Genomic DNA, 26,109 nt, shown 5'->3' with positions numbered 1-26,109 from the left:
TTCTTTGTTAGTCAGACGAATCATTAGGTCGAAACTACAGAACTGTACAAAACAAGAGAACACACATGGTTAATGCGCTGAAAAAATTATATACAATGTCTTACTGAGCCTTTCCATAAGTCCACGCCAGTTTCTTCAACTGTCTTCTGACTGATGTGGATGTTGTGCTGTGACGCCAGCAGATTACAGATGGCCTTTGCCGAGTGCTCTTCATCCTTTAGTGAGTCGGTCTCTTGAATAGTCTTGCTGGAAATGGAATACAATGTAAAAATGTGCAGCATTCAGTAAAGACCAGCAGTCAATTTATTTAAACATTAATTTTGGCATTATTAGGCCTACTTTACTGTACCTGTCTACTGTACCTGTTAATTTCCCCTGTCTTTTGCGTTCGGCGTAACACAGGCATCTGATGATGGTGTTTATCTAAATTTAAAATGACATTGCAACCAAAGAGAACAGACAAAATGGACATCGTTTTCATCAAGCCAGCTTCTTTCTATGGTGATGCCCACTTTCGGGTATTTAAAAACAAAATCATCTCCAAAATATCCTTATTTTTTTTAAAACAAGCCATAGAAAGTTGGTTGCAATTTCAGTTTAATCCACCAGAAAAGATAGAACAAGTAATACAACAAATATTGTTGGAACCTTTTAACAAGTGAAAGGTGGAACAATTATTATTATTATTAACCTTGCATTATAATATTATAAAAGCCCTTAGATATTCTTTGTTTTTATATACAGTGGTGATGGCCAGCTGGAGGCATTTTTTGTTTTTCACAAGCGTAGCAGGCTGTGAATTCTGCAAACAGGCTGGGCTATTAGCAGGACAATATATATTGGTCATGGCTCCTGAGAGGCGCAGTGGTCTAAGGCACGTCATCTCATTGCAAGAGGCATCACTACAGTCTCTGGTTCGAATCCAGGCTGTATCACATCCGACCGTGATCGGGAGTCCCATAGGGCGGCTCACAATTGGCCCAGCATCATCCTGGGTAGGCCGTCATTGTAAATAAGAATTTGTTCTTAACTGACTTGCCTAGTTAAATAAAGGTTAAATGAAAAATATATTTAAATGCTGTAGTCTTCAAATCTGGTGGATAAGTTGTCCATTAGCTGTTTGATGAAATCTTCCATCACCTCTGTGCCAATGCAGCGGCCTGGTCCCTCTGCCCATCGTTTCTTCAGTGTGCTGAAGTCTTCCCGATGACAAGTCCACAACTGTTTCCCTCTTCCTTGTAACTGCAGATTTAACCTGTTTAAGTTACAGAATATGTCCGCAAAACAAGCTGTGCGTGCAGCTTGCAGTTAACGATTCAATGTTTCTGCGTCGGGCCTCTATATGGGGCGGGAAGGCCACTGAATGTTCTGTGCTTAGATTCATAATTAGTCTGAGATTTGAATTATTTGCCAACAGCGACATTTTCATTGCAAATAAGACACACTGGCTTGGCATTGGGAAAAGATGGAGAGATGAACGCATATCTCTCTGTACATTCTTCTCTGAAACTTCGATTTTCATTATCCACCTTCCTATCTTGATACTTTTTAAGAGCGACATTTTATCTTGCTATCAAGCAAATTGTTCTGAAAAAAAAGCAGTGTAGCCTACAGTAGGCTACGTAGACCTGTTTTTCCCCATCAATCAACGCACAGAGAATTGGACAAAAATAATCATAGAATAGAGACATAGTGATTTTATGAGCGTAATCAGATCAAAATGATCTGATTGTCACTGAATTTATTATGTACTAATATGTGTTAAACATGTTAAATTTGTAGTGTAGGCAAATTTAATTGCACTAATATTGTATACTTATGATGTTCTGGCCCGCTGTCATCCAGTTGTTTATAATAGGATTTGAAGCAATACCCTACCAGGGTGCGGTCAACTATTTCAGCACCGTTTCGCGCTGCTCTGAGACGAGCATGGCGACTGGTTTTGGTAAATCAATGAGATTTTATTTTCACTGAATCTCCATTTGGGTATTGGTTAGCCGACAATTAGGTGTGGAAACACAAACATCATATTTTTTACTAACGGTTTTGTTTTTCATTTGACTTGAAATAGAAACACCGTAATATCAATCAAATTAATTAAGCTAAATTTAAAATCAATCCCATATACTATGTTCTTACAAAAAAAAGGTTTTAAATTCTCTAGTATAGCCAAAGTTACAAAAAGTAAAATGCTTCTCAAAGATGCCCTCTGGTGGTCAAACTTGCATTAACTAGCATTAATGGCAACAATGGCTGACAATTAAATAACGTGCCATATAATTCTGTGGCAGCCCGCAAGTTGTGCTGCAGTATGACACAAATTTTACAGGAAGAACTACTGTATCTATAACATTTCTTTAAGAAATTAGTTGGGTCGCCCGGAAAGTTGTTTTCAGCGCTTTTATTTCCCTGGGTGATCAAAATACGTTTTCTGGTGCTCACACGTGTCTCCCTACAGCAGTGAGCAATATATTTGGAACATTAAATTGCATTAAAATCGCAGTAAGTATTGTGACGTCCCTGGCAAAGAAAGAAGAATGGAGAGATGAAGAGGGTGCAGTGATGGTAAAGATGATGGCAGAGGAGATGAAGAGATGTACAAGACTGTGCTGAACTATTGTCCTAGATGTCAAATCTACTCTGGACTTCAGTAAGGATACTCTCTCCCTCTATTTTTCATTCTCTCCATCAGCACCCCTCCATGCCTCTTCCATACCGTTAGTCTTTATCAGTGTTTTTACCCAGCAGGCTGAGGGTGTGACTGACGAGTGATGCTGTAAAATCAGAGGTAGAGCTCTGGGCTCACTGGTCCTGCTGCTGCTGGCTCATAGATATGATGATGAACCCTAACCCTAAGGGCCAGTTAGGCCGGCTCATCTGATTAGACCTGATTTCCTCATCCAGATTCCAACGCAGAGAAAAGTGTTGTTCAAGAGGTTACAAAGACCTGTCTTAACAGTTGCTCTCTTTTCTCCCACCTGCCGTTAGCTTCCAGGAAAGTCCAGCTAATCAGCTAACGAGCCAGCGCTCTGAACATGTGTAGTAGTCAAATCAAATAACATTATATTTGTCACATGCACCGAATACAACAGATGTAGACTTCACCGTGAAATGCTTACTTACGAGCCCTTTCCCAACTATGCAAAGTTAAAGTATGAGAATTTGCAAATAAAAATAGAAAATAGTAACACAATAGATAACAATAACAAGGCTATATACAAGGAGTACCGCTACCGAGTCAATGTGCAGGGGTACGAGGTAGTTGAGGTAATATGTATATGTAGGTAGGGGTAAAAGTGGCTAGGCAATCAGGATAGATAATAAACACAGTAACAGCAGCATACACTACATGACCAAAAGTATTGTCTAACATCTCATTCCAAAATCATGGACATTAATATGGAGTTGGTCCCCCCCTTTGCTGCTATAACAGCTTCCACTCTTCTGGGAAGGCTTTCCACTAGCTGTTGGGACATTGCTGCTGTGACTTGCTTCCACAAACTTCTTTCGGATCAGTGGGACGCTAGCATCCAGTGAAATTGCAGAGCGCCAAATTCAAAGTAATTTACTATAAATATTTAACTTTCATAAAATCACAAGTGCAATACATCAAAATAAAGCTTATCTTGTTGTTAATCCAGCCGCCATGTCAGATTTCAAAAAGACTTTACGGCAAAAGCATACCATGCGATTATCTGAGGACAGTGCTCAGCACACAAAACATTACAAACAGTAACCAGCCAAGTAAAGGAGTAACAAAAGTCAGAAATGGCGATTTAAAATGAATCACTTATCTTTTGATCTTCATATGGTTGCACTCACAAGACTCCCATTTACCCAATAAATGTTTGTTTTGTTCGATAATGTCCCTCTTTATATCCAAAAACCTCCATTTCGTTTTTGTTCAGTAATCCACTGTCTCAAACAACATCAGCTGAAATTGCAGAGCGTGGAACTCAACAAAACAGAAATTTTCATAATAAACATACATAAAAGATACAAGTGTTATACATCAGCTTAAAGATAAACTTCCTGATAATCCAACCGCTGTGTCAGATTTCAAAAAGGCTTTACAGCGAAAGCAAACCATGCGATTATCTGAGAACAGCACCCAGCAGACATCATTACAAGCAGTAACCAGCCAAATAGGAGTAACAAAAGTCAGAAATAGTGATAAAATGTATCACTTACCTTTGATCTTCATATGGTTGCACTCCCAAGACTCCATGTTACACAATATATGTTTGTTTTGTTCGATAAAGCCCCTCTTTATATCCAAAAACCTCCATTTTGTTGGTGTGCTTTGTTCAGTAATCCATTGGAACAAAGCGCGGTCACAGCAGGCAGACGAAAAATCAAAGAAGTACCATAAAGGTTTGTAGAAACATGTCAAAAAATGTTTTTAATCAATCCTCAGGTTGTTTTTGTCATAAATAATCAATCATATTTCAACCAGACAATAGCTTCGTCAATAGAAAAGGAAAAACAAGAATGGCGCGCTCCCGGTCACACGCAGGACTCATGTCTGGAAATTTCCACTGTCCTCTCATTGAAAGTGGTGTTTCTCCCTCATTTTTCAGAGTAAAAGCCTGAAACAATGCCTAAAGACTGGCCACACGTAGTGGAAGCCATAGGGATCCTGAACTGGGTCATAAGTCTTTGTATATTGGATAGGCTTTCAATGGAAAAACAGCCATTTCAAAATAATAGCATTTCCTGGATGGATTTTCCTCAGGTTTTCACCTGCCACATTAGTTCTGTTATACTCAGACATTATTTTAACAGTTTTGGAAACTTTAGAGTGTTTTGTAGCCAAATCTATCAATTATATGCATATCCTAGTTTCTAGGCCGGAGTAGCAGGCAGTTTACTTTGGACATGCTTTTCATCCAATATTCCGAATGCTGCCCCCTATCCCCAAAACAGATTTTAAGCCACGAGTATTAAGGTCAGGCACTCGCAGTTGGGGTTCCAATTCATCCCGAAGGTGTTCGATGGGGTTGCGGTCAGGGCTCTGTGCAGGCCAATCAAGTTCTTCCACACCACACATCTCAACAAACCATTTCTGTATGGACTTCTCTTTGTACACGGGGGCATTGTCATGCTGAAACAGGAAAGAGCCTTTCGCATCTAGAATGTAATTTCCCTTCACTGGAACTAAGGGGCCTAGCTCGAACCATGAAAAATGGCCCCATTATTCCTCCTCCACCAAACTTTATATTTGGCACTATGCATTCGGGTAGGTAGCGTTGTCCTGGGATCTGCCAAACCCATATTTGTCCGTCGGAATCATCACTCCAGAGAACGCGTTTCCACTGCTCCAGAGTCCAATTGCGGTGAGCTTTACACCACACCAGCTGACGCTTGGGATTGTGCATGGTGATCTTAGGCTTGTGTGCGGTTGCTTGGCCATGGAAACCCATTTCATGAAGCTCCAGATGAATAGTTTTTGTGCTGAAGTTGCTTCCAGAGTCAGTTTGTAACTCAGTACTGAGGACCACTGATTTCTAAGCTCTATGCACTTCAGCGTTCGGCGGTCCCATTCTGTGAGCTTGTGTGGCCTACCAGTTTGCGTCTAAGCCGCTGTTGTTCCTCGACGTTTCCACTTCACAATAATAGCACTTACAGTTGACCAGAGCAGCTCTAGCAGGGCAGAAATTTTACAAACTGACTGGTTGGAAAGTTGGCTGGTCTTCAGTAAGGGCCATTCTACTGCCAATGTTTGTTTATGTAGATTGTGTGTGTGTGTGTGTGTGTGTGTGTTGGAGTGTAAGTATGTGTGGGTAGAGTCCAGTGAGTGTGCATTGTCAGCGCAAGAGTTGGTGCAAAAAAGGGTAAATGCAAATAGTCCAGGTAGAGGGCCTCCCGAATGTTGCAGCGGTCTAAGGCACTGCATGAGGCATTACTACAGACCCGGGTTCAATCTCAGGCTGTGTTACAGCCGGCTGTGACTGGGAGACCCATGAGGCAGCACACAATTGGCCAAACGACGTCCAGGTTAGGGGATGGTTTTGGGATTTCATTGTCCCATTGCACTCTAGTGACTCCTTGTAGCGGGCTGGCCACCTGCCAGCTGACATCGGCCGCCTGCCAGCTGACTTTGGGCGCCAGCGTTGCAGCGATGGGATAGGACTGTAACTACAAATTGGGGAGAAAAAGGGGTAAAAAGTACAACAGGAAATTGAAGCTTTCGACCCCCTCCACTACAGCCCTGTGGATGGGAGTGTGCTCCTCCCTCCGTTTCCTGTAGTCCACGACCAGCTCCTTTGTCTTGCTGATGTTGAGGGAGAGGTTGTCGACCTGGAACCACACTGTCAGATCACTGACCACATCCCTATAAGCTGTCTCATCGTCGTCGGTGATCAGCCCAGACAGCCGATGTGTCATCAGAAAACGTAATGATTGTGTTGGAGTTTGTGTGTGTGTGTGGACATGGATTACAGAAAGAGACTGAGCACACACCCCTAAAGGAGCCCCTGTGTTGAGGGTCAGCGTTCAGATTAGTTGTTGCCTATCCTCACCACCTGGGGGGCGGCCCATAAGTCCAGGATCCAGTTGGAGAGGGAGATGTTCTGTCCCAAGGTCCCGAGCTTTGTCATGAGCTTGGAGGGCACAATGGTGTTGAACGCTGAGCTGCAGTCAATAAACAGCATTGTCACATAGGTGTTCCTCTTATCCAGGTGGGAGAGGGCAGTGTGGAGTGCATTAGAGAGAGCATCATCTGTGGATCTGTTGGGTTGGCATGTGAATTGGAGTAGGTCGAGGGTGTCTAGGATGATGGTATTGATATGCGCAATGACCAGCATTTCAAAGCATTTCATGGCTACATATGTGAGTGCTACGGGGAAATAGTCATTTAGACAGGTAACCTTGGCGATCTTGCGCACAGGGGCTATGGTGGTCTGCTATGCAGGTATTACAGACTGGGTCAGGGAAAGGTTGACAATGTCAGTGAAGAATATTGTGTATTTCTCAGTACATATGTGGCAATTATTTATTTCAGGAGCAAAACTAGTACTCTATGTGCTCTAGGTCATTGGACACCATTAGATATGCACCTGTCGGTTATTCTTGTAAGTGTTATGGCCAACTATGGTTACACCTCCTGGGTCTTTTCCAGAACAGGGGTTCCCCTTTCAGTGGAGTCAGCAGGATGTCATGTATTGGTTAATCCTGTAGAGTGCCACAGTCTGTTGCTATGGTCTTACATGCATGAAACTATTTCTGTGACTCTACAGGTTGCATGACCTATTATCAAGACAATATGATAACGGTGGCTAAATGCCAGAGGTGATGAGCCATTAAGAGGAGTTACTATGAGTATGACGTAAGGAGGGCAAATGTATAGGAAGTCTGTGCCAAGACTGGAAGGCAGTTGTATTCATGATTCAGCTCGGCTTTTATTGTGAAGTAATAAAAAGTCTATTTGAAATCACATGTTCCGGTATTTGTGAAATATGATTGACCAAATATTTCCACGATAAGAACTGGTCAGTGCATGCTCTGAGTACATGTAATTTTGTCTGGCCCCGTGGCCTTGTGAATGTTGACCTGTTTAAAGGCATTTCTCACATCGGCTATGGAGAACGAGATCCCACAGTTGTCCAGAACCGATGGTGCTCTCGTGCTTGGTTTAGTGTTGCTTGCATCGAAGCAAGCATAGAAGGTATTTAGTTAGTCTGGTAGGCTCACGTCACTTGTCAGCTCGTGGCTGGGTTTCCTTTTGTAATCTGTGATAGTTTGCAAACCCTGCCATATCCGACGAGTGTCAGAGCCGTCGTAATAGGATTTGATCTTAGTCCTGTATTGACACTTTGTCTGTTTTATGGCTCTTTGGTCATATGCAGCATTTCTTATAGGAGTCCATATTAGTGTCCCACTCCTTTAAAGCGGCAGCTCTAGCCTTTAGCTCACTGCAGATGTTGCCTGTAATCCATGCCTTCTGGTTGGGATATGTACGTATGGTCACCGTGGGGACGATGACGTCGATGCATTTGTTAATAAAAACATTGACTGATGTGGTAAACACCTCATTGTTATTGGATGAATCCTGGAACGTATTCCAGTTTGTACTAGTGAAACAGTCCTGTAGCTTAGCATCCATTTCATTGGACAACTGTTTAGAATTTTTTCAGGAGGCTGGAGCTATGGTCAAATTTGCCGAAGTGAGGGTGAGCTTTATATACATTTCTTTGTGTGGAGTAAAGGTGGTCTAGACTTTTGTTGCCTCTGGTTGCACAGGTGGCATGCTGGTAAAAGGGGGGGTAAAATGGATTTCAGTTTCCCTGCATTAAAATCACTGGCCACTAGGAGTGCCGCCTCTGGATGTGCATTTTCTTCTTTTCTTATGGCCCTATACAGCTCGTTGAGTACGGTCTTAGTGCCAGCATCGGTGGCAAAACCTTGAGACTTCCTTAACATTAGAGATTGCGCACCAGCTCTTGTTAACAAAGAGACACACCCCTCCACCTTAACCTTATCTGACACTGCCGTACGGTTTTGATAATGCATAGAAAAAACAACTAGATGTATCTTATCCATGTCCTTGTTCAGCCACGATTCTGAGAAAAAAGATTTTACAGTTATTCAGATCCCATTGGTTGGATAGTCTCGAACGGAGCTCGTCCAGTTTGTTCTCCAGTGACTCTACGTTCACCAAAAGAACGGAAGGTAGGGGTGGTTTATTTGCACACCAATGTAGGTTTATCAGTATGCCCACCCGTCTGACCCTTTTGCAGAGCTGCTTCCTGTTTCAAGTCTGGCGGATTAGGGCAAAACATCCACAGCAGCTGACTCTTTGAAGTAGAAGTTGTGGTCCAAATCAAGGTTAGTGAGCGCTGTTCTGATGTCAAGAAGCTGTTTTCAGTTAAAAGAAATGATGGCGGAGACATTGTGTACAAAAAAAGTAAAGACCAGTTTAGAAAAACACAAGAAGTAGCAGAATTGGTTGGGAGCCCGTAAAATGGCCGCTTTCCACTGCAGTACCATCTTCTACGTCCAGTGGCTCTGTGCCAACCTACAGTATAACGCTGCCAATGATCTGGCCTCTTCTGCTGTCTATTATGCGCATGTGTAAGCGCTCAGATGTGAACAATGGTCTTAAGCGTGTGTGTGTGGGTTTGTAATTAATTGCTCCCAGACAGTCAGTTCCACCAATTACTCTCATTAGGTGTTTCCCATTCCTGTGAGATTGGCAGATGATGGAACGTCGTGGAGTACAAACTGTTCACCCGTCTCATTAGATCAGAGCTGGACAAAAACATTTTTTTCCAGGCTTATCTCAATTGTATTCATCCTCACATCTTTCACTCATTCCCTCAGTGTTTTTTGAGGTATGTTCCAGAGCAGCTTGTTCTCCCAGGGTTGCACAATTCTTAAATTCCTGCTTGGTTTCTCTGGGTGCATCTCAATAGTCCAATGTGTGGCTTCCTCTCTTTGGGTCTTTCCCTTCATTTACAGGGATCTGAGAACATGGGGTAGGTGAAAGCAAGGTGGTTGAATACTGTAGGTTATTTCCTTTTACCTGTCCAGTTATTTCAGATTATTGCTGATGAAGGGAAGGAGATGAGGAGAGGAGGCCAGTGTAGACTATTGAGACCAAGCCTTTCTTTCCAAGGGGGCAGGAGAAGTAGGAATGTTGTATTATTGGACTTCCTGTCTCTGTGTTACCATTATAGAGTAGTACCCTGCAGTTCATGTACAGTGATCTTAAGACCATACGCTTATTTATGGCCAGGCTTGGTCTGTTTTGTACACACCATTTCATACATCTTCTCTCTTTGGGTCTGCTGTGTGCTGAGACCACACACACACACACACACACACACACACGAATGCCCCAGACTCCAGCGTAAATGTTCTATCACACACACTAGAAATAATATGGTACGTTATTGAAAGTCCATGCCTTTACTTTTCTGTTTGTCTCAAAGCTGGTTTTGATGAAGGACCAAAAGCTTTCCCTTGGATTCTGACAGATCATTTTTGGAATCTTCTTGACTTGTCCTACCGAATCTCCAGCTATGCGTGTTGACGTGACGTCTGATCCAGCTGAGAGATGGGTTTACAGTCAAACCGGGACCTAATTAAAATAACTCCAGATTAACACCCTCAATGTTAACGCCAATGAATTAATTTGGCAGGTTCAGTATCTTCTCTGAGCCTACTTATTTTAGTCAATTCTCACAACTGATAACCTGAGCACGGCAAGCGGTACCAGAGCACCAAGTCTAGGTCCAAGAGGCTTCTCAACAGATTCTACCCCCAAGCCATAAGACTCCTGAACAGCTAATCAAATGACTACCCAGACTATTTGCATTGCCACCCTACGGTGCTGCTACTGTCTGTTATTATCTATGCATAGTCACTTTAATAACTCTCCCTACATGTACATACAGTGGGGCAAAAAAATATTTAGTCAGCCACCAATTGTGCAAGTTCTCCCACTTAAAAAGATGAGAGTCCTGTAATTTTCATCATAGGTACACTTCAACTATGACAGACAAAATGAGAAAAAAAATCCAGAAAATCAAATTGTAGGATTTTTTATGAATTTATTTGCAAATTATGGTGGAAAATAAGTATTTGGTCAATAACAAAAGTTTATCTCAATACTTTGTCATTGCCAACAAAGGGTATTTAACCTCTTGGATCTCTGGGGGCGCTATTTCATTTTTGGATAAAAAACGTTCCCGTTTTAAGCGCGATATTTTGTCACGAAAAGATGCTCGACTATGCATATTCTTGACCGTTTTGGAAAGAAAACACTCTGAAGTTTCAGAATCTGCAAAGATTTTGTCTGTAAGTACCCCAGAACTCATTCTACAGGCGAAACCAAGATGATGCATCACCCAGGAATTAGCAGAATTTCTGAAGCTCTGTTTTCCATTGTCTCCTTATATGGCTGTGATTGCGCAAGGAATGAGCCTACACTTTCTGTCGTTCGCCCAAGGTCTTAGCAGCATTGTGACGTATTTGTAGGCATATCATTGGAAGATTGACCATAAGAGACTACATTTTCCAAGTGTCCGCCTGGTGTCCTGCGTCGAATTCGGTGCGCAATTGCCAGCTGCTTCCACTTTACCATTTGATTCAGGGGAGAAAGCATGTGTCCAAGAACGATGTATCAATGAAGAGATATGTGAAAAACACCTTGATGATTGATTCTAAACAACGTTTGCCATGTTTTCAGTCGATATTATGGAGTTAATTTGGAAAAAAGTTCGCGTTTTGAGGACTGAATTTTCAGTTTTTTTTTGGTAGCCAAATGTGATGTATAAAACGGAGCTATTTCTAATACACAAAGAATCTTTTTGGAAAAACTGAGCATCTGCTATCCAACTGAGAGTATCCTCATTGAAAACATCAGAAGTTCTTCAAAGGTAAATGATTTTATTTGAAGGCTTTTATGTTTTTGTTGAAATGTTGCGTGCTGGATGCTAACGCTAATGCTAACGCTAAATCCTTTGTTTGCTAGCTACTGTTACACAAATTATTGTTTTCCTATGGTTGAGAAGCATATTTTGAAAATCTGAGATGACAGTTTTGTTTACAAAAGGCTAAGCTTGCGAGATGGCATATTTATTTCATTTCATTTGCGATTTTCATGAATAGTTAACGTTGCGTTATGGTAATGAGCTTGAGTCTGTATTCCTGATACCGGATCCGGTATGGGGAGTTCCAAGAGGATAACAGAGGTCAGATGTTTTCTGCAAGTCTTCACAAGGTTTTCACACACTGTTGCTGGTATTTTGGCCCATTCCTCCATGCAGATCTCCTCTAGAGCAGTGATGTTTTGGGGCTGTTGCTGGGCAACACGGACTTTCAACTCCCTCCAAAGATTTTCTATGGGGTTGAGATCTGGAGACTGGCTAGGCCACTCCAGGACCTTGAAATGCTTCTTACGAAGCCACTCCTTCGTTGCCCAGGCGGTGTGTTTGGGATCATTGTCATGCTGAAAGACCCAGCCACGTTTCATCTTCCATGCCCTTGCTGATGGAAGGAGGTTTTCACTCAAAATCTCACGATACATGGCCCCATTCATTATTTCCTATTACACGGATCAGTCGTCCTGGTCCCTTTGCAGAAAAACAGCCCCAAAGCATGATGTTTCCACCCCCATGCTTCACAGTAGGTATGGTTTGGATGCAACTCAGCATTCTTTGTCCTCCAAACATGACTTGTTGAATTTTTACCAAAAAGTTATATTTTGGTTTCATCTGACCATAAGACATTCTCCCAATCTTCTTCTGGATCATCCAAATGCTCTCTAGCAAACTTCAGACGGGCCTGGACATGTACTGGCTTAAGCAGGGGGACACGTCTGGCACTGCAGGATTTGAGTCCCTGGCGGCGTAGTGGGTTACTGATGGTAGGCTTTGTTACTTTGGTCCCAGCTCTCTGCAGGTCATTCACTAAGTCCCCCCGTGTGGTTCTGGGATTTTTGCTCACTGTTCTTGTGATAATTTTGACCCCACGGGGTGAGATCTTGCGTGGAGCCCCAGATCGAGGGAGATTATCAGTGGTCTTGTATGTCTTCCATTTCCTAATAATTGCTCCCACAGTTGATTTCTTCAAACCAAGCTGCTTACCTATTGCAGATTCAGTGTTTCCAGCCTGGTGCAGGTCTACAATTTTGTTTCTGGTGTCCTTTGACAGCTCTTTGGTCTTGGCCATAGTGGAGTTTGGAGTGTGACTGACTGAGGTTGTGGACAGGTGTCTTTTATACTGATAACAAGTTCAAACAGGTGCCATATTCAACGGGTGTTGAGCTGGGTAAATTTGTCAGTTATTCTGTGCTCTGCCACACTAAGACGAGAGTGCTCTGAAATCTGAGTAGATGGTCAGAGAGAATTTACCAGCTACGTCTATGTTAAAGGAATTTAACAATTCCTGAATCACCTTTAGGAGATGATCCTGGTGCTTGCTGGACTTTCTTGGGCGCCCTGAAGCCTTCATCACAACAATTGAACCGCTCTCCTTGAAGTTCTTGATGATCTGATAAATGGTTGATTTAGGTGCAATCTTACTGGCAGCAATGTCCTTGCCTGTGAAGCCCTTTTTGTGCAAAACAATGATGATGGCACGTGTTTCCTTGCAGGTAACCATGCTTGACAGAGGAAGAACAATGATTCCAAGCACCACCCTCCTTTTGAAGCTTCCAGTCTGTTATTCAAACTCAATCAGCATGACAGAGTGATCTCCAGCCTTGTCCTCGTCAACACTCACACCTGTGTTAATGAGAGAATCATTGACATGATGTCAGCTGGTCCTTTTGTGGCAGGGCTGAAATGCAGTGGAAATATTTTTGGGGGGATTCAGTTCATTTGCATGGCAAAGAGGGACTTTGCAATTAATTGCAATTCATCTGATCACTCTTGATAACATTCTGGAGTATATGCAAATTTCCATCATACAAACTGAGGCAGCAGACTGTGTGAAAATTAATATTTGTGAGACTGAATTGAAAAAGTCTCAAAAAAGGTGTGCTGTTTTTTTCCTTACTGCACACAAGCTGGGCATCATTCACAAGCGATAGGCTAATATTGTCACCCATCACACTGTTCTTGATTTAATCTTGTATTTACATACAGTGCCAGTCAGTGTTTGGACACACCTACTCATTTCAGGGTTTTTCTTTTTACTATTTTCTACATTGTAGAATAATGTTGAAGACAAACTATGAAATAACACATTGAATCATGTAGTAACCAAAAAGTGTTAAACAAATCAAAATATATTTTCTTTTTGAGATTCTTCAAAGTAGCCACCCTTTGCCTTGATGACAGCTATGCACACTCTTGTCGTTCTCTCAGCCAGCTTAATGAGGTAGTCACCTGGAAAGCATTTCAATTAGCAGGTGTGCCTTCTCAAAGGTCATTTGTGGAATTTATTTCCTTAGTGCGTTTGAGCCAATCAGTTGTTTTGTGTCAAGGTAGGGGCGTTATACAGAAGATAGCCCTATTTGGTAAAAGTCCATATTATGGCATGAACAGCTCTAATAAGCAAAGAGAAATGACAGTCAATCATTATTTTAAGACACGAAGGTCATGTAGGTGTGTCCATACTTATGATTGTTACTGTATACTAAATAATATATGTGTGAAATTTGTTTTTAATTAGAATGGACTATTGCTATGCACCAGTCTCAACAGGAGCAGCGGAAAAAACTACATGCACTCTATGCACTTAAATAGCGAATGGAGGACACTTTTCACTGGTTAATTTTCATGCCAGACAGGTAGGCTATATTCTTGTTTTAAAGAGAAGCAATGTGCTTAACATTAGGAAAGTTAAGAAATATAGTAGGTCTAGCCTATAGAAAGCTGATGGGATCCTCCTCTTTTTAAGAGGCCATCACTCTGTTTTCTCCCACAACTGCATAGCCTGTAGAAATGTGGCGCAGCATCAGCTCATGGGCTCTCATGAAGTGTTTGATTCGATTTTTGACGACATTTGCATTGAAGTCAGTGATTAGAGGGACAATAGAGTGTGGGGCAGTTAGAAAATTTGGTAGGCTACTAATGACCATCAGAGCTTGGAGAAGCCTAATTACCGTGAACCCTAAACGATCACGTGGAATTTGACTGCCGTCATGACTCGTGACCGCCAGTGTGGCAGTAATACGGTCACCATAACAGCCCTAACTAGGGGTACTAGGCCTGTGTAATTGACTACAAACCAAGGTGTAGTGCATTAGGGTGAAGCTAGTCAGTGCCAGAAGGTCTTATTGTGTCTGTAAGCAAGGCTGGGCTTGGCTGCCAGTCTACACTCCTAATGAATGACCTTGTTGTTGTGCCTCTGATGTGCACTTTGAAGATGTTAGAATAACTGTCCACATTTACTTTTCCTCAGCCAACAAGACGAGTAACGAACAGTAAAATCACTAGCCCATGTCAGTCATCCATCCCCCATAGTAGAAAAGTTGACCTTATTCTGTTGGTCAGCTTGTCGATAAAGAACTAGCCTGTTCCAAACAGACTCTAGGACAGTTGTGGGATGATGGGTAGACAAAGTAGTAAGCTACGTGCGAAAGTTCCGTAATGTAAGTAGCGGGAAAACACACAGTTGTCAAAAGTGCACTGCACACGCCAGCAGTTTAATTTAAATGTTTAAATTGAACCTTTATTTAACTAGGCAAGTCAGTTAAGAACAAATTCTTATTTACAATGAAGGCCTACACCGGCCTAACCTGGATCACACTGGGCCAATTGTGCACCGCCCTATGGGACTCCCTGGAATCGAACCAGGGTGTGTCTAGTGACTCCTCAAGCACAGAGATGCAGTGCCTTAGACCGCTGCGCCACTCGGGAGCCCAAGTGACCTTCATGTGACAGAGATTAAAATATATGTTCGAAAAACAGGAGATCTAATGTGCAACAACTAGCATCGGTTACTAATATGACCAGGATTGTGTCTTTGGCTACTGGACAATGAAAGATAGTTGAAATAAAATAATTGCCTCCACGGATATGGTCTGATTTTGGCTAGGCGACTTTGAAGCAAGGCATTCCTCATAACATGTATTTAAACGTTCTGGTTTCAAACAATTTAAATGTGTCCATTTTCAAAATGCACTCATTGCAACATTGTGTGTGACTGTGCTGATGAAGCCGGCCTTCCATTGCCTATGCATTTTCTGTTTGAGATCCTGGTTTTCTGCCCAAAGGCTCTGTATGTGTATGCTGTACTCGTGTGATAAATAAGTTGCAGAACAAGGATGCGGTACACACGCGCCAATTTAATAACCATGGCCAGTCAAATGTATTTCCATCGACTGGTATTTCCATCAATGAATAGGCAAAAAAAAAGCATTATTTCGCAATGGGATTTTTTTCCTCTTCTTCTGGACGGTTGGCTGAAGCCAAATGTATTCATCGGCTTCAGCCGAAAGCAGGCTATTACTAGCTATTACCGGCTAACGGAAACCATGCCCTACACACACATCCACCATGAATCCCACCCCCCAGCTAGCAAAATACTATTTTTCAAAGAATGAACAGTGCTATGTGAAAACCCTAGGCTTGTAGCTCAGCTCCACATACCATACACACACCGCCCCACCCTCCGAGCTGGGGCTCAGCTGCACTGGAACACTCTGCGCCTTTGTGTGAGAACAGCTGGCTGCAGAGTGACACGGTCACACACTGCATATCATACTCCCCCCAGACAAACATGCATGCGTGCGTGCGCACACACACACACACACACACACACACACACACACACACACTGCACCACGTAGAACTATAACAGTCTATTGTTTGTGAAAAGTTGAATACATTTGAATACATTTGATGGTTGTATTCAGTTCTATATGTATTGGAGCAAAGGCCTCTGGCTTTCCACCATCAGAACAGTGCAGAGTCCATTCGGGCCCTGGTGACATCAGAGCTCTGGCAGTAGCCTGGGGAGGGGAGAAGTATGCGCCTTGGCCCGGACCATGGTTGGACCGCTTTGTGACCGTGTCGCTCTCATTAATGGAGGCAGGCTAACACCCCACCCAGTAACTGCCTTGCCTCCTAATCCCCGGTACCAGAACCAAACCACTACAGTATGCCCTACACCTGATCAAGATATTTATGTGGGTTCATTTAGTGTTTGTGTTGTATATTTGCATTTGGTGGAACCTGTTTGTTTGTTTGTTTGCCTCTGTAGTGTATGTGTTAGCATAGGCTATGTCTATCTTTGTGTGCAGGATGGATAGACAGACAAAAGTCTGAGGCTGTTTTTGTGCATGTCATGAAATTATAGTGTGTGACTGTGTGCATTTGTGATTGTGACTGAATGAGAGAGACACAGGGCCCATGCTTTTTGTGTGTTAATGACAGTCTGCTGATGTACGTTCCTCTCGCCCCTCGTGACCACATCCCACAGCTCCCTTGGGCCTCTCCAGGCCCTGCCCCTCCCTCCGTCCACCGCAGACATGCCCCGGGTGTGGGAGAGCGGGAGCAAGGGAAAGCAGAAGAGGAAGGGATTTGGGTGGAGTGGGCAGGCACATAGTTGTGGCTGACTAATTAAAAGCCAGCTAGCTTTGGTCACTAAAACCCTGATGAATGGGAGTGGTCAGGAATTCGGCTCACTGTGTGCGTGGTGTTTGTCTGTGTGTGTGAGAATCTGTGTGTGTTCCTTTGGGTGTCAATGAAAGATTGTGGGGAAAATGAACCCTAAAGTATTTTAAAGAGGGCTGCTTATTTACTCTATGCTGATTGGTGCAGATGGTCAGCGAATGAGGATGTCTATGTAGCTCATAGTGGAGGGGTGTCTTCCACACCTCCCTAGTCCTGTGCCTCTGTGATTAACTCTATAATAAAGGTAACCCTCCCCCTACAGCCGTGGGTTAGGCTCTTGATAATGGTGCTGCTTTCCCTGCTGTCACTCCTCTTTCCATTGTTCTCACTGTCTTTTCCTCTTTGCTCTCTCCCTCTCCTTGGTAATCTCGGCTGCTCTAAGTAGTCAGTCGGTGCTTATGTGACAGACAGACAGGATACTTGGGCAGCAAGGGCAGGAAGTGACCTCACAGTACTAGTCTTTATTCTGGTTGAGCTGTCTGGGCTCTGCAGCGGGCCTGGATTTCCTCCCACGAACACGTGTCCCCCGTCACAAATTTAAAGACACGCTGACACTGTAGGCTCACAAACAAACACAACTTTTTTATTTCCACCTCTCTACTACATTCACACATAAACGCACACACATAAAGACGCATGCACACACACTAGGCTTGGGCGGGATCTAGATTTTCATACAGTTCTTCTAAGATTTACTGTATTACCAGCACAGCACACACGGGGGCGCTAAAAACACAATCTAATTGGGCCTCTATTACCAGAAGGCAAATAATAGCAAAAATCACACGGACGCTGTTAGCTAAATGCTAACGAGCAAAAACGAACATAAACTAATTGCAAAGACTGGCAAGTCCGGCTCATAAAGCGGGAGCTAGTAGTTACCGGATGCCATTTCTGGTGAGCGTGGACATTTACAAGCGGAAGTGAACGAGAGAAATTGTGCAAATGAACCAAGTTGTGATGCATACTTTTTTGAAGGGAGAGCAGCATGTGCACAAGGAGCAGAGGGGAGAAGAAAGGAGGGAAAAAACTCTAGTAGTATAAAGCACAGGGGGAAAATGGCAGCTGTTTGACTTCTAAAACACGTCAGAAAGACGTTATAAGATATCTGATGGCAAACATTTAGTAGTGAATTACATACAAGTGTAACTTCATCACCTTGTGTGCCGCACAACAGACTCGCCGATTTTAGAATGCTATTGACTCACCAGCTCCCGCTTTTTCTTGTTGTGCTCTTTCCAACGAACACATGACTGGCTCAACTGTTCTGGGGAACTACGGTAAACTTCATAATGTGACGGGTAAAATGAAGAACGCAATCTGCTTTTATCTCCTAACACAGGCCCAACACATCACACTGATCACTGCCAACACTCTACTTATACCAGGGGATCAGCAGCACACATACACATCCATGTGTCTCCTGTCCGTCCCTCTAAGCCTCACAGACAGACAGATTCCATCTCCCTCAATTATTCCAATCTGGGCTCATTTTCAACACTCAAGCTTCATTACCTGGGAACAGGCTGGTCCCTGTAACCCCGCTGCCCCCTCACCCTTCCATCTTCTCGCTCTTTTTCACTGTCTCACATCCAACATACTCCCATCTTGCACTCGCTCTCACTGCCACTGACGGGCACCCTGGCATGGGGCACTGTATTGGCACCAGGCATACAAATGGAGTGGTCTGAAAATAACTGTCTGTTTGGCGGTGCTAGGTGTGCTCCTTTTGTGTGTATTATATTGTCCTTTGTGCATTCAGCCTCCACTTGTAATGACGATAAAGCTGTGTTTCTATTAGGAACTGTAGCGAGGGAAAACAATTGGTTGTTAGTGGGCAGACTTAATCTCTGAAGCCCAAATGGATCACAGTTTAGATATGGTGTATACTGTAGATATCAGACTTCATCACGCTCCTCAGACATACCTTATCCCTGTTAGAATGCCAGAGGAGAGCTTGACCATGTTTTGCTGTGTGCATTCGTTCATTTGTGTGTACATTTGTGTGTGTGCATTAGTGTGTGTCTGTCAGGCATTGGCACGGAGTGGGATTAATAACAGAACTAGGTTGAACGTCTCATTTTGGGAAAGCCCCACAGGAGAAGGCTGCTAATTTCATCTCTTATAAGTACAGTGAACCCGACTGGCATGTAGGGCAGCAGCACAGCTCCTGTACTACACATGGGCTAGATCTGCAGGTTCACTGGTGTGTGCTACGTAGTACTGCAGAAGATAAGGACACACACACTGAGTATACTACACAGTCATACACACACATAGGGGTGGCACTATTACCGTATAACCAATGGTTACGGATGAAGACTGTCATTAAAAGAATCATCATAACCATCTTACGTTCTCTTTTTCTGGGGGGGGGGGGGGGGGGTTGCCTATGCATCGTCCCTCATCCCTGCAGCATGCATAGAAGTAGAATGATTAGAATGGGCCCTGCATTGTTTTACATCAGATAGCGCTTCGATTTTGTCTCGAATCTCGTAATGGGATAGATCAAAAATTGCCCGGCTATGATGGGCTGCCGTAACATTTCTTCCTCAAAACAGACTTGAATTCATCTAAGCTAAAACAATAAATATGTAAATTATGTTGATGTTTTTTTGGTCATGGAGTCTTAGTCGCCCAATTTTATTGTGCTTCAGTTGCTAGGTTTCCATCTGCTTGGCGACATACTTTAATGAGAATATTAATAAATCCATGTAAAGCAGGTGTGTTTCCACCACCAAATGGACTTGTTCCGAATAAAAATCTGTGTGATGACACACACTGAGTATACTGCAACGAACATTGCTCTGCTCTTTCTAACCAACCAGCTACCTACTTAGTGCTGCACACACACAATGTTGAATCTACCAACAAAAGCTAGCTAGCAAGTTACTGTAGCTAGTAGTGCTAATGCCTACATTATTATGAGTTTTCATGAAGCAGCTGCTCTTTTGCCATGATTCATTGCAGTAACCTCCCGAGTTAGCTGCTGTGCTCAGCTGACCCAACGGTATGACCGTGGAGAAACATGCTGATCTACGAACTGAGTTCTGATAATCAGTTCCTCTTAATTGTTGGCCTGCATGTTTACAAATTAAGGGTAACATAAACTCACTCACTTTTGTACATCGCCTTGGTCCGTACAATTGCCCTTATTTTAGCGCCCCAAAAATGTAATACTTCCAGATCAACTGTAATGTCAATACCATTGTAAAGCACAATTTCTCCCCTTTCCAACAGAATCAATTACATGACCTAAACGCTGCCTGTTTCTGCATAATTCAAGAAGACAATGAGCCCCATCGGGTCTTTTAAAAAATGGCGGATGGGGAAGCGAAACGAATGCGTGATAGTGAGAAGGAGAGATGTTGTGTGGGAAAATTGCTTTTTTTCACATGATCTGTCCAACTTATCACCTTATCGCCTCTAAAATGTAAATAAAACACTAAAGAGTTTATATAATGTGTCATTACATACCTATTTGAAGGTTTGTGTCGAATTTGAATCGGGTTTTTAGGGCGGTGTGAAAGTGATCTTCAGAAGTAAACAGCGGCTTTGAGAGTCCTGATCCTTGCAGTGACGACGCAAAAAATGACTGTCCATTTCTGGTTTTTAAATTATGAGAGAAGTGCTACATCTGGTGGAGAGATTGTAAGACAGAAATAGTTGCTTTATGCGTGCTGTACGTTACGGCATGACACGTCACAATGTAACGGAGGGTCCGTTTTTCAACTTTTCTCCAATACTATAGAGTCATTACCATGTCGATCAACGCTTGAATAGAAACGTAGTTCACACCCCAGATTTTGAAGTCAACACAGCCGCTACAGTCCCATTAGTTTTCTTTGCAGCCTCGTTTGAATGTTGAGGTTGCGCACATTTGTACAAAATGGGGTGAGTTTACGTTAATTTAAACATGCTAGGCAAGCTTTTTATGTCAGTGAAGGAAGAGCTAGTGATGTCAGTAAGCTAGCTAGCTACAACAATTAGCTACAAAGCTGATCAAGTCACTGCATTGGCGACCAACGTCCTTGCACAGAATTTGTGCAGGAGATAGCCACCAGTTTGTTTTTATTTTCTCACAATTGCAAATATTAGATCACTGTCACAATGTTTGTAATAATTGAGCTAGCTAGTTATTCTGCCTATTTCATGAAGAGTCATACAAGAGCGCAGTGATATAAATGAGGGACTACTGTATGTTTTCATGTTTTGTATGGCGGATGCTGATTATTCAAATTTGAATATGAGTTCCACGTCCTACGAAACCGATCGGTTCATGGACAAGTGAGGCAGAGGAGTGACGCCGTCTGATTTGATACAATGATAACCCAGGCAATTTGATTGATAATGGCGCCAGAGAGGGATGGCTGCTGTTTTACCAGCTCTTAACCAACTGTTATTTATTTTAAAAAATTTGCATTTTGCAACTAATTTTGTTCATAATGTTGCTGCTACCGTCTCTTATGATCGAACAGTGGTTCTCGACATCAGAACAGCAATTTTCTCACCTCGAACTGGACAAAGATTTTTTTCTTTGGGTGCCTTGTGTGGGGTGCCTTGTGAGAATTTGCCGACAAGTAGTTAAACCACCGCAAATTTTAGGTGAAGCTGGTTGAGAGAATGCTAAAAGTGTGCCAAGCTGTCATCAAGGCAAAAGGTGTCCATTTGAAGAATCTGAAATATAAAACAATTTTATTTAACACTTTTTATGTTTAGTACATGATTCCATATGTGTTATTTCATAGTTTTGATGTCTTCACTATTATTCTACAATTTAGAAAATAGTGAAAATAAAGAGAAACCCTTGAATGAGTAGGTGTGTCCAAACTTTTGACCGGTAGTGTACATGGGTACACTTCCTGCTTTGGTCCTACGGGGTACAACTCAATTTACTTTCCTCCCTGTCTCTAAACACACACAAACGCACTCTTATACACACACTTTGACTACACAAACTGACATAAAAGCACACAAACACGCACACTGCTGCCTAAAATTCCTTCTGTAGTGCTGTTCTCCTTTCCCTCTTTGTTCATAAGCTTATAGGAAGATGAAGGTATATTGATGCTGTCTTCATTTCATGTCAGCTCTGCTCTTGCATTTACCTCTAACATTGTATGCATGCATATATATATCACATATGGCACAGGCATCTTTAATAGAATATAATAAAACTTTGTCAATCCAGAATGGACATTTTTCTTTGGCATCACCTTACATTGAAAGGATACATTCTCACATCACACATTTTAAAACAGTCCATCATACCGCATAGACTAAAAACATATAGGTCATTGATATGTTTACTCCCACCTGACCGCTGCCCCAACTGCACTGTTCAAATAGATAGGTGCATATACCGATATACAATTTACGTTGCATTTAGTAGTCCAACAGCTCAAGGAACTAATTGTTTTAAAACATTATTCTTAGCCATGGGCATTCTGAAGCACCCGCCAGAAGGAAGCCTCTCGAACTGAGGGTGTAGAGGGTGGGAGGGATCGCCTACGGTAGCCAGTGCCTTCCTTTTTGGCTGTTTTGTGGAACAGACTGCTCAACTGTGCCTCTGGCTGACCAATTTCTTTGCTGGCTGTGGTTACTATTCTGGGCAGTTTGCTTTTGCTCCTCGCACTCAGATTGCCATACCTGACTGTCATATTGAATGTGAGGATGCTCTCCACCAGACTGCGGTACATCCTCTCCAGAACATTCCTGGCTGAACCCCAAATCCCTTCAATTTCCTGACTTGAAAACACACGTAGGCTTGCTTTAAAAAATTAAAAAATAGTCTGCATTCTCTGTAAAACTCAGCTTGTCATCAATTTGTGTCCCTAGGTATTTGAAACAGTCAACCACCTCCGCTGGTTGGTCGTTCAGAGAGAGTGGTTGGGACATTGGCAGGTTGTAGCCATTGATGATCAGCTCCTTTGTCTTGTCCACATTTGATGTGGCACTTGACCGGCACCATTCTTGAAGGTTATTGGCCCAATTAATTTTTTTTTTTTTTTTTTTTAAATACCTTTTGAAAAAGCTGTCCCCATCTGACATGGCTCTGATGGGATTATTTTCTTAAGATGCTGTGTCATCCGTGTACTTGAAAAACCTGTTTCCTCGGATCTTCATCTCGTTAGTGTAGATGGAGAACAACAACTGTGAAAGGACACACCCCTGGGTCCAGGCTCAGTTTATCAGAGAGGGCCCCATTTAATGAGAACCCTCTGTGGCTGGTCAGTTAAGTCCAACCTGCGAGGCCTCCGTTGACATTCAGGTCCAGTAGTTGTTTCAGCAATGTGTTTATTTGTATTGAAAGCTGAACTAAAATCAATTAAAACAATTTGTGCATATGATTTTGCATGTTAAAAGTGACTAGCCGTCATATTCACCCAGGGTCAGGGTAGCATCCTCAGTCCCCTCTTTAACAATGTAAATATTCTTTATCAGACTTAAACATGTTGGTCTGACAGTATTCCATAGGGAGAAATCTGTTAGACTTTAGAAACCCTTTTGAACGTTAAATGATGTAATTGTTTTTGGAGATGATTGAATTGATGATAATGTATTACTGTACTCTTGACCCAAAATGGCTGTATTAAAACAATATTGATGTAGGCCCACAGCTTTACCCTGCTTGGTTTGGCTGGAGGACAATATATTTGGATGTGTTTGATTTAGAGCTGTTAGTGTATTTAGTGTTCCCCACCATGTCAAGCCAGTGTGGTTTTGACCTAATCTGTGCTATTTGTTCAAAGGGCATATTAGTTTACACAATACAACCCTGTTGTCTCTGTTACTGCCACGAGAGAGCTGTGGGCCAGAATGCATAACAGCACTGGATCCAAAGCGCCAAAATGACTCCACATGTAGGCAAATGAGTCCAAGCCACATTCACTCCCATCCACCCCACTGCCCTTTTGCAGTGCTCTGTTTGGGATGGATGGGAGGAGAAGAGAGCGAGGCTATTTGAAGACCGTGGCGTGAAAAATGGCGTGAGAGAGACGGAAGGCGGGGAGAATAAAATACAGTGGAGAGGGAGGTCTGTAAGACCGTTATCACTTTGGAGTGGTATAACAAAGAGATTTAGTGTGAGAGGCAGAAGCGCGCGCGCGTGTGTGTGTGTGTGCGTGTGTGTGTTTTCATATTAAACATGTTTAATTGGACACAAAGCAGCAGATGAGATGTGGGTGGTTGTCATAGCAACAGCGGAGGTCAGTAGCTGGGACTAATTCCAAAACCGGAGAGAGGTAGAAGAAATGTTATGGGGGATCCTCAGTACAAAATGAAACATGCGAAGAGACCAGTCCCATTTGTGTTTTCACCTATTTCTTTGTCTCGTCTCTTTCCTGCTTGCTTTGTCCTCCATTTTTATGTTGCTCTTTCTCTTCATCTCTGTGTTGGCATTCTGCTGGCGTCATGAAGTGTGTTGCAGTGATTTAGGCTCTGTTAAACCATGTTGAGTGTTGCATCTTCTAAGTCTCTCTCTCTCTCTCTCTCCATCTCGTCTCTTCATGATCAACCGTATTTTAGACCCCTTGTCCTAGATAAGCCACATCAGATTCACATGTTTTTTGTTTTTTTTACAAACTTGTGATGGGAGCAGGAAGGGGTTGGGACTGAGGGGTGTGTCTGGGTGTTAATGTCTGGCGTCTCTCATGGTGGAATACAGGGCTCCACTGTTTTGACAGTTCCACTTGCTACGCCCTCCTGGGTGAGCTGCTCCCAAAGGGTGTGTGTGCTGTGCACGCAGGAGGGTGTTAAATGATTCAGCATCTTCGTGTCTGTGTGCCGGGGGGGGACACAGAAGGGCACAAGGGCATATTTACAGCTTCTGCCTGACTAGCCTCTGTGCCCCAACCGACTGACTCTTCACCTCAGAGACACCAGAATGCTTTCAAGGGCATGCCCCACTAATGGGCCCATGAGAGGGCTTCATCTGGCCTACACACACTTTTGCCCTCTCTTTCTCTGCCATACACACAGACATGGCACATAACACACACTCTTACTCAGTCATTGTCTTACATTATAAATAAAATGTCCCTCTTCTTACAGTCTCACTCCACACTCAAAGACCAAACCTGTTCCAGTCAGCACCATCTATAACCTCTCTCTCTGTCTGTCTCTCTCTCTCTCTGTCTGTCTCTCTGTCTGTGTGTGTGTGTGTATAGGACAGTGACATCCAGAAGAAGATAGACCATGAGATCCGGATGCGTGACGGGGCCTGTAAGCTGCTGGCTGCGTGCTCCCAGAGAGACCAGGCCCTGGAGGCAGCCAAGAGCCTGCTCACCTGCAACACCCGCATCATGGCCTACATGTCAGAGCTGCAGAGGATGAAGGAGGCCCAGGTCATGCAGAGGGTCGCACGAAGGTCAGATGGCACAAGGTACGGGGACAGGGCATGGGAGTCGGGTTTTGGGCTGTATAGGAACGTATCGCTGCCAAAATGCTACTATCCCCATAGGGTAAATGTCTTAATATGGTCTGGGTTGGCAATCAGTTAGGGTTTACAATTATAATTCCATTGTTTTCACCCCCCCCCCCCCCCCCATTTCTGTGTCTCCTAGGTCATCAGATGCAGGGCCCATGGACGACAGACTACCCTGTAAGGGTAAGGTGGCCATCTCAGGTAGGCCCCGGTGATGTGCGTTTGTGCACAAATGTGAACGAGCGAGAGAGTCTGCGACAGACAGCTAGCGTGAGACCGGGTCCCCATGTCTACCCAATAGCTGAGCTCTGTCTAGCCCACTTCATCAGCCTCGGGCCCTGACACCCTGCCTCCTCCTCCCCTATTACTCCATGTGTCATTTCCTCATTCTTGGCCGCGTCCATGGTGACCTGCAGACGCTGTCCGTCAGGGGGGAGGGGGGGGGTAGAATGAAGGAGGGCTAAGTTAGGGGTGGAGGGGGAGAGAATGGGGGGGGGGGGGGGGGGGTTAGGATGAGTGGGGGGTTCAGTGAAAGCAGTAATTAAAGAATTGTGATGAACTGCCCTGGTTCAGTGGGAGGGCAAGAGGACAGTCTATCTGTCTGGGACTGCTCAC

The 26,109-nt window shown here is 43.3% G+C and overlaps 1 protein-coding gene across 4 annotated transcripts in view; it reads left to right on the top strand.

Annotated features, from left to right (window-relative positions):
* LOC139389405 (rhotekin-like) overlaps positions 1-26,109 on the top strand; it is a 130,684-nt gene that overhangs the window by 82,494 nt on the left and 22,081 nt on the right. For all 4 annotated transcript variants that reach the window (XM_071136140.1, XM_071136138.1, XM_071136137.1 and 1 more), the window contains exons 2-3: positions 25,238-25,452; positions 25,634-25,695. In XM_071136140.1, coding sequence (XP_070992241.1) covers positions 25,238-25,452; positions 25,634-25,695 — 277 coding nt within the window. The remainder of the gene's footprint in view (positions 1-25,237; positions 25,453-25,633; positions 25,696-26,109) is intronic.

This window comes from Oncorhynchus clarkii, chromosome 30 (genome assembly GCF_045791955.1).
Source record: "Oncorhynchus clarkii lewisi isolate Uvic-CL-2024 chromosome 30, UVic_Ocla_1.0, whole genome shotgun sequence".
NCBI lineage: Eukaryota > Metazoa > Chordata > Actinopteri > Salmoniformes > Salmonidae > Oncorhynchus > Oncorhynchus clarkii.
This window is presented reverse-complemented; position numbering and strand designations above follow the sequence as displayed.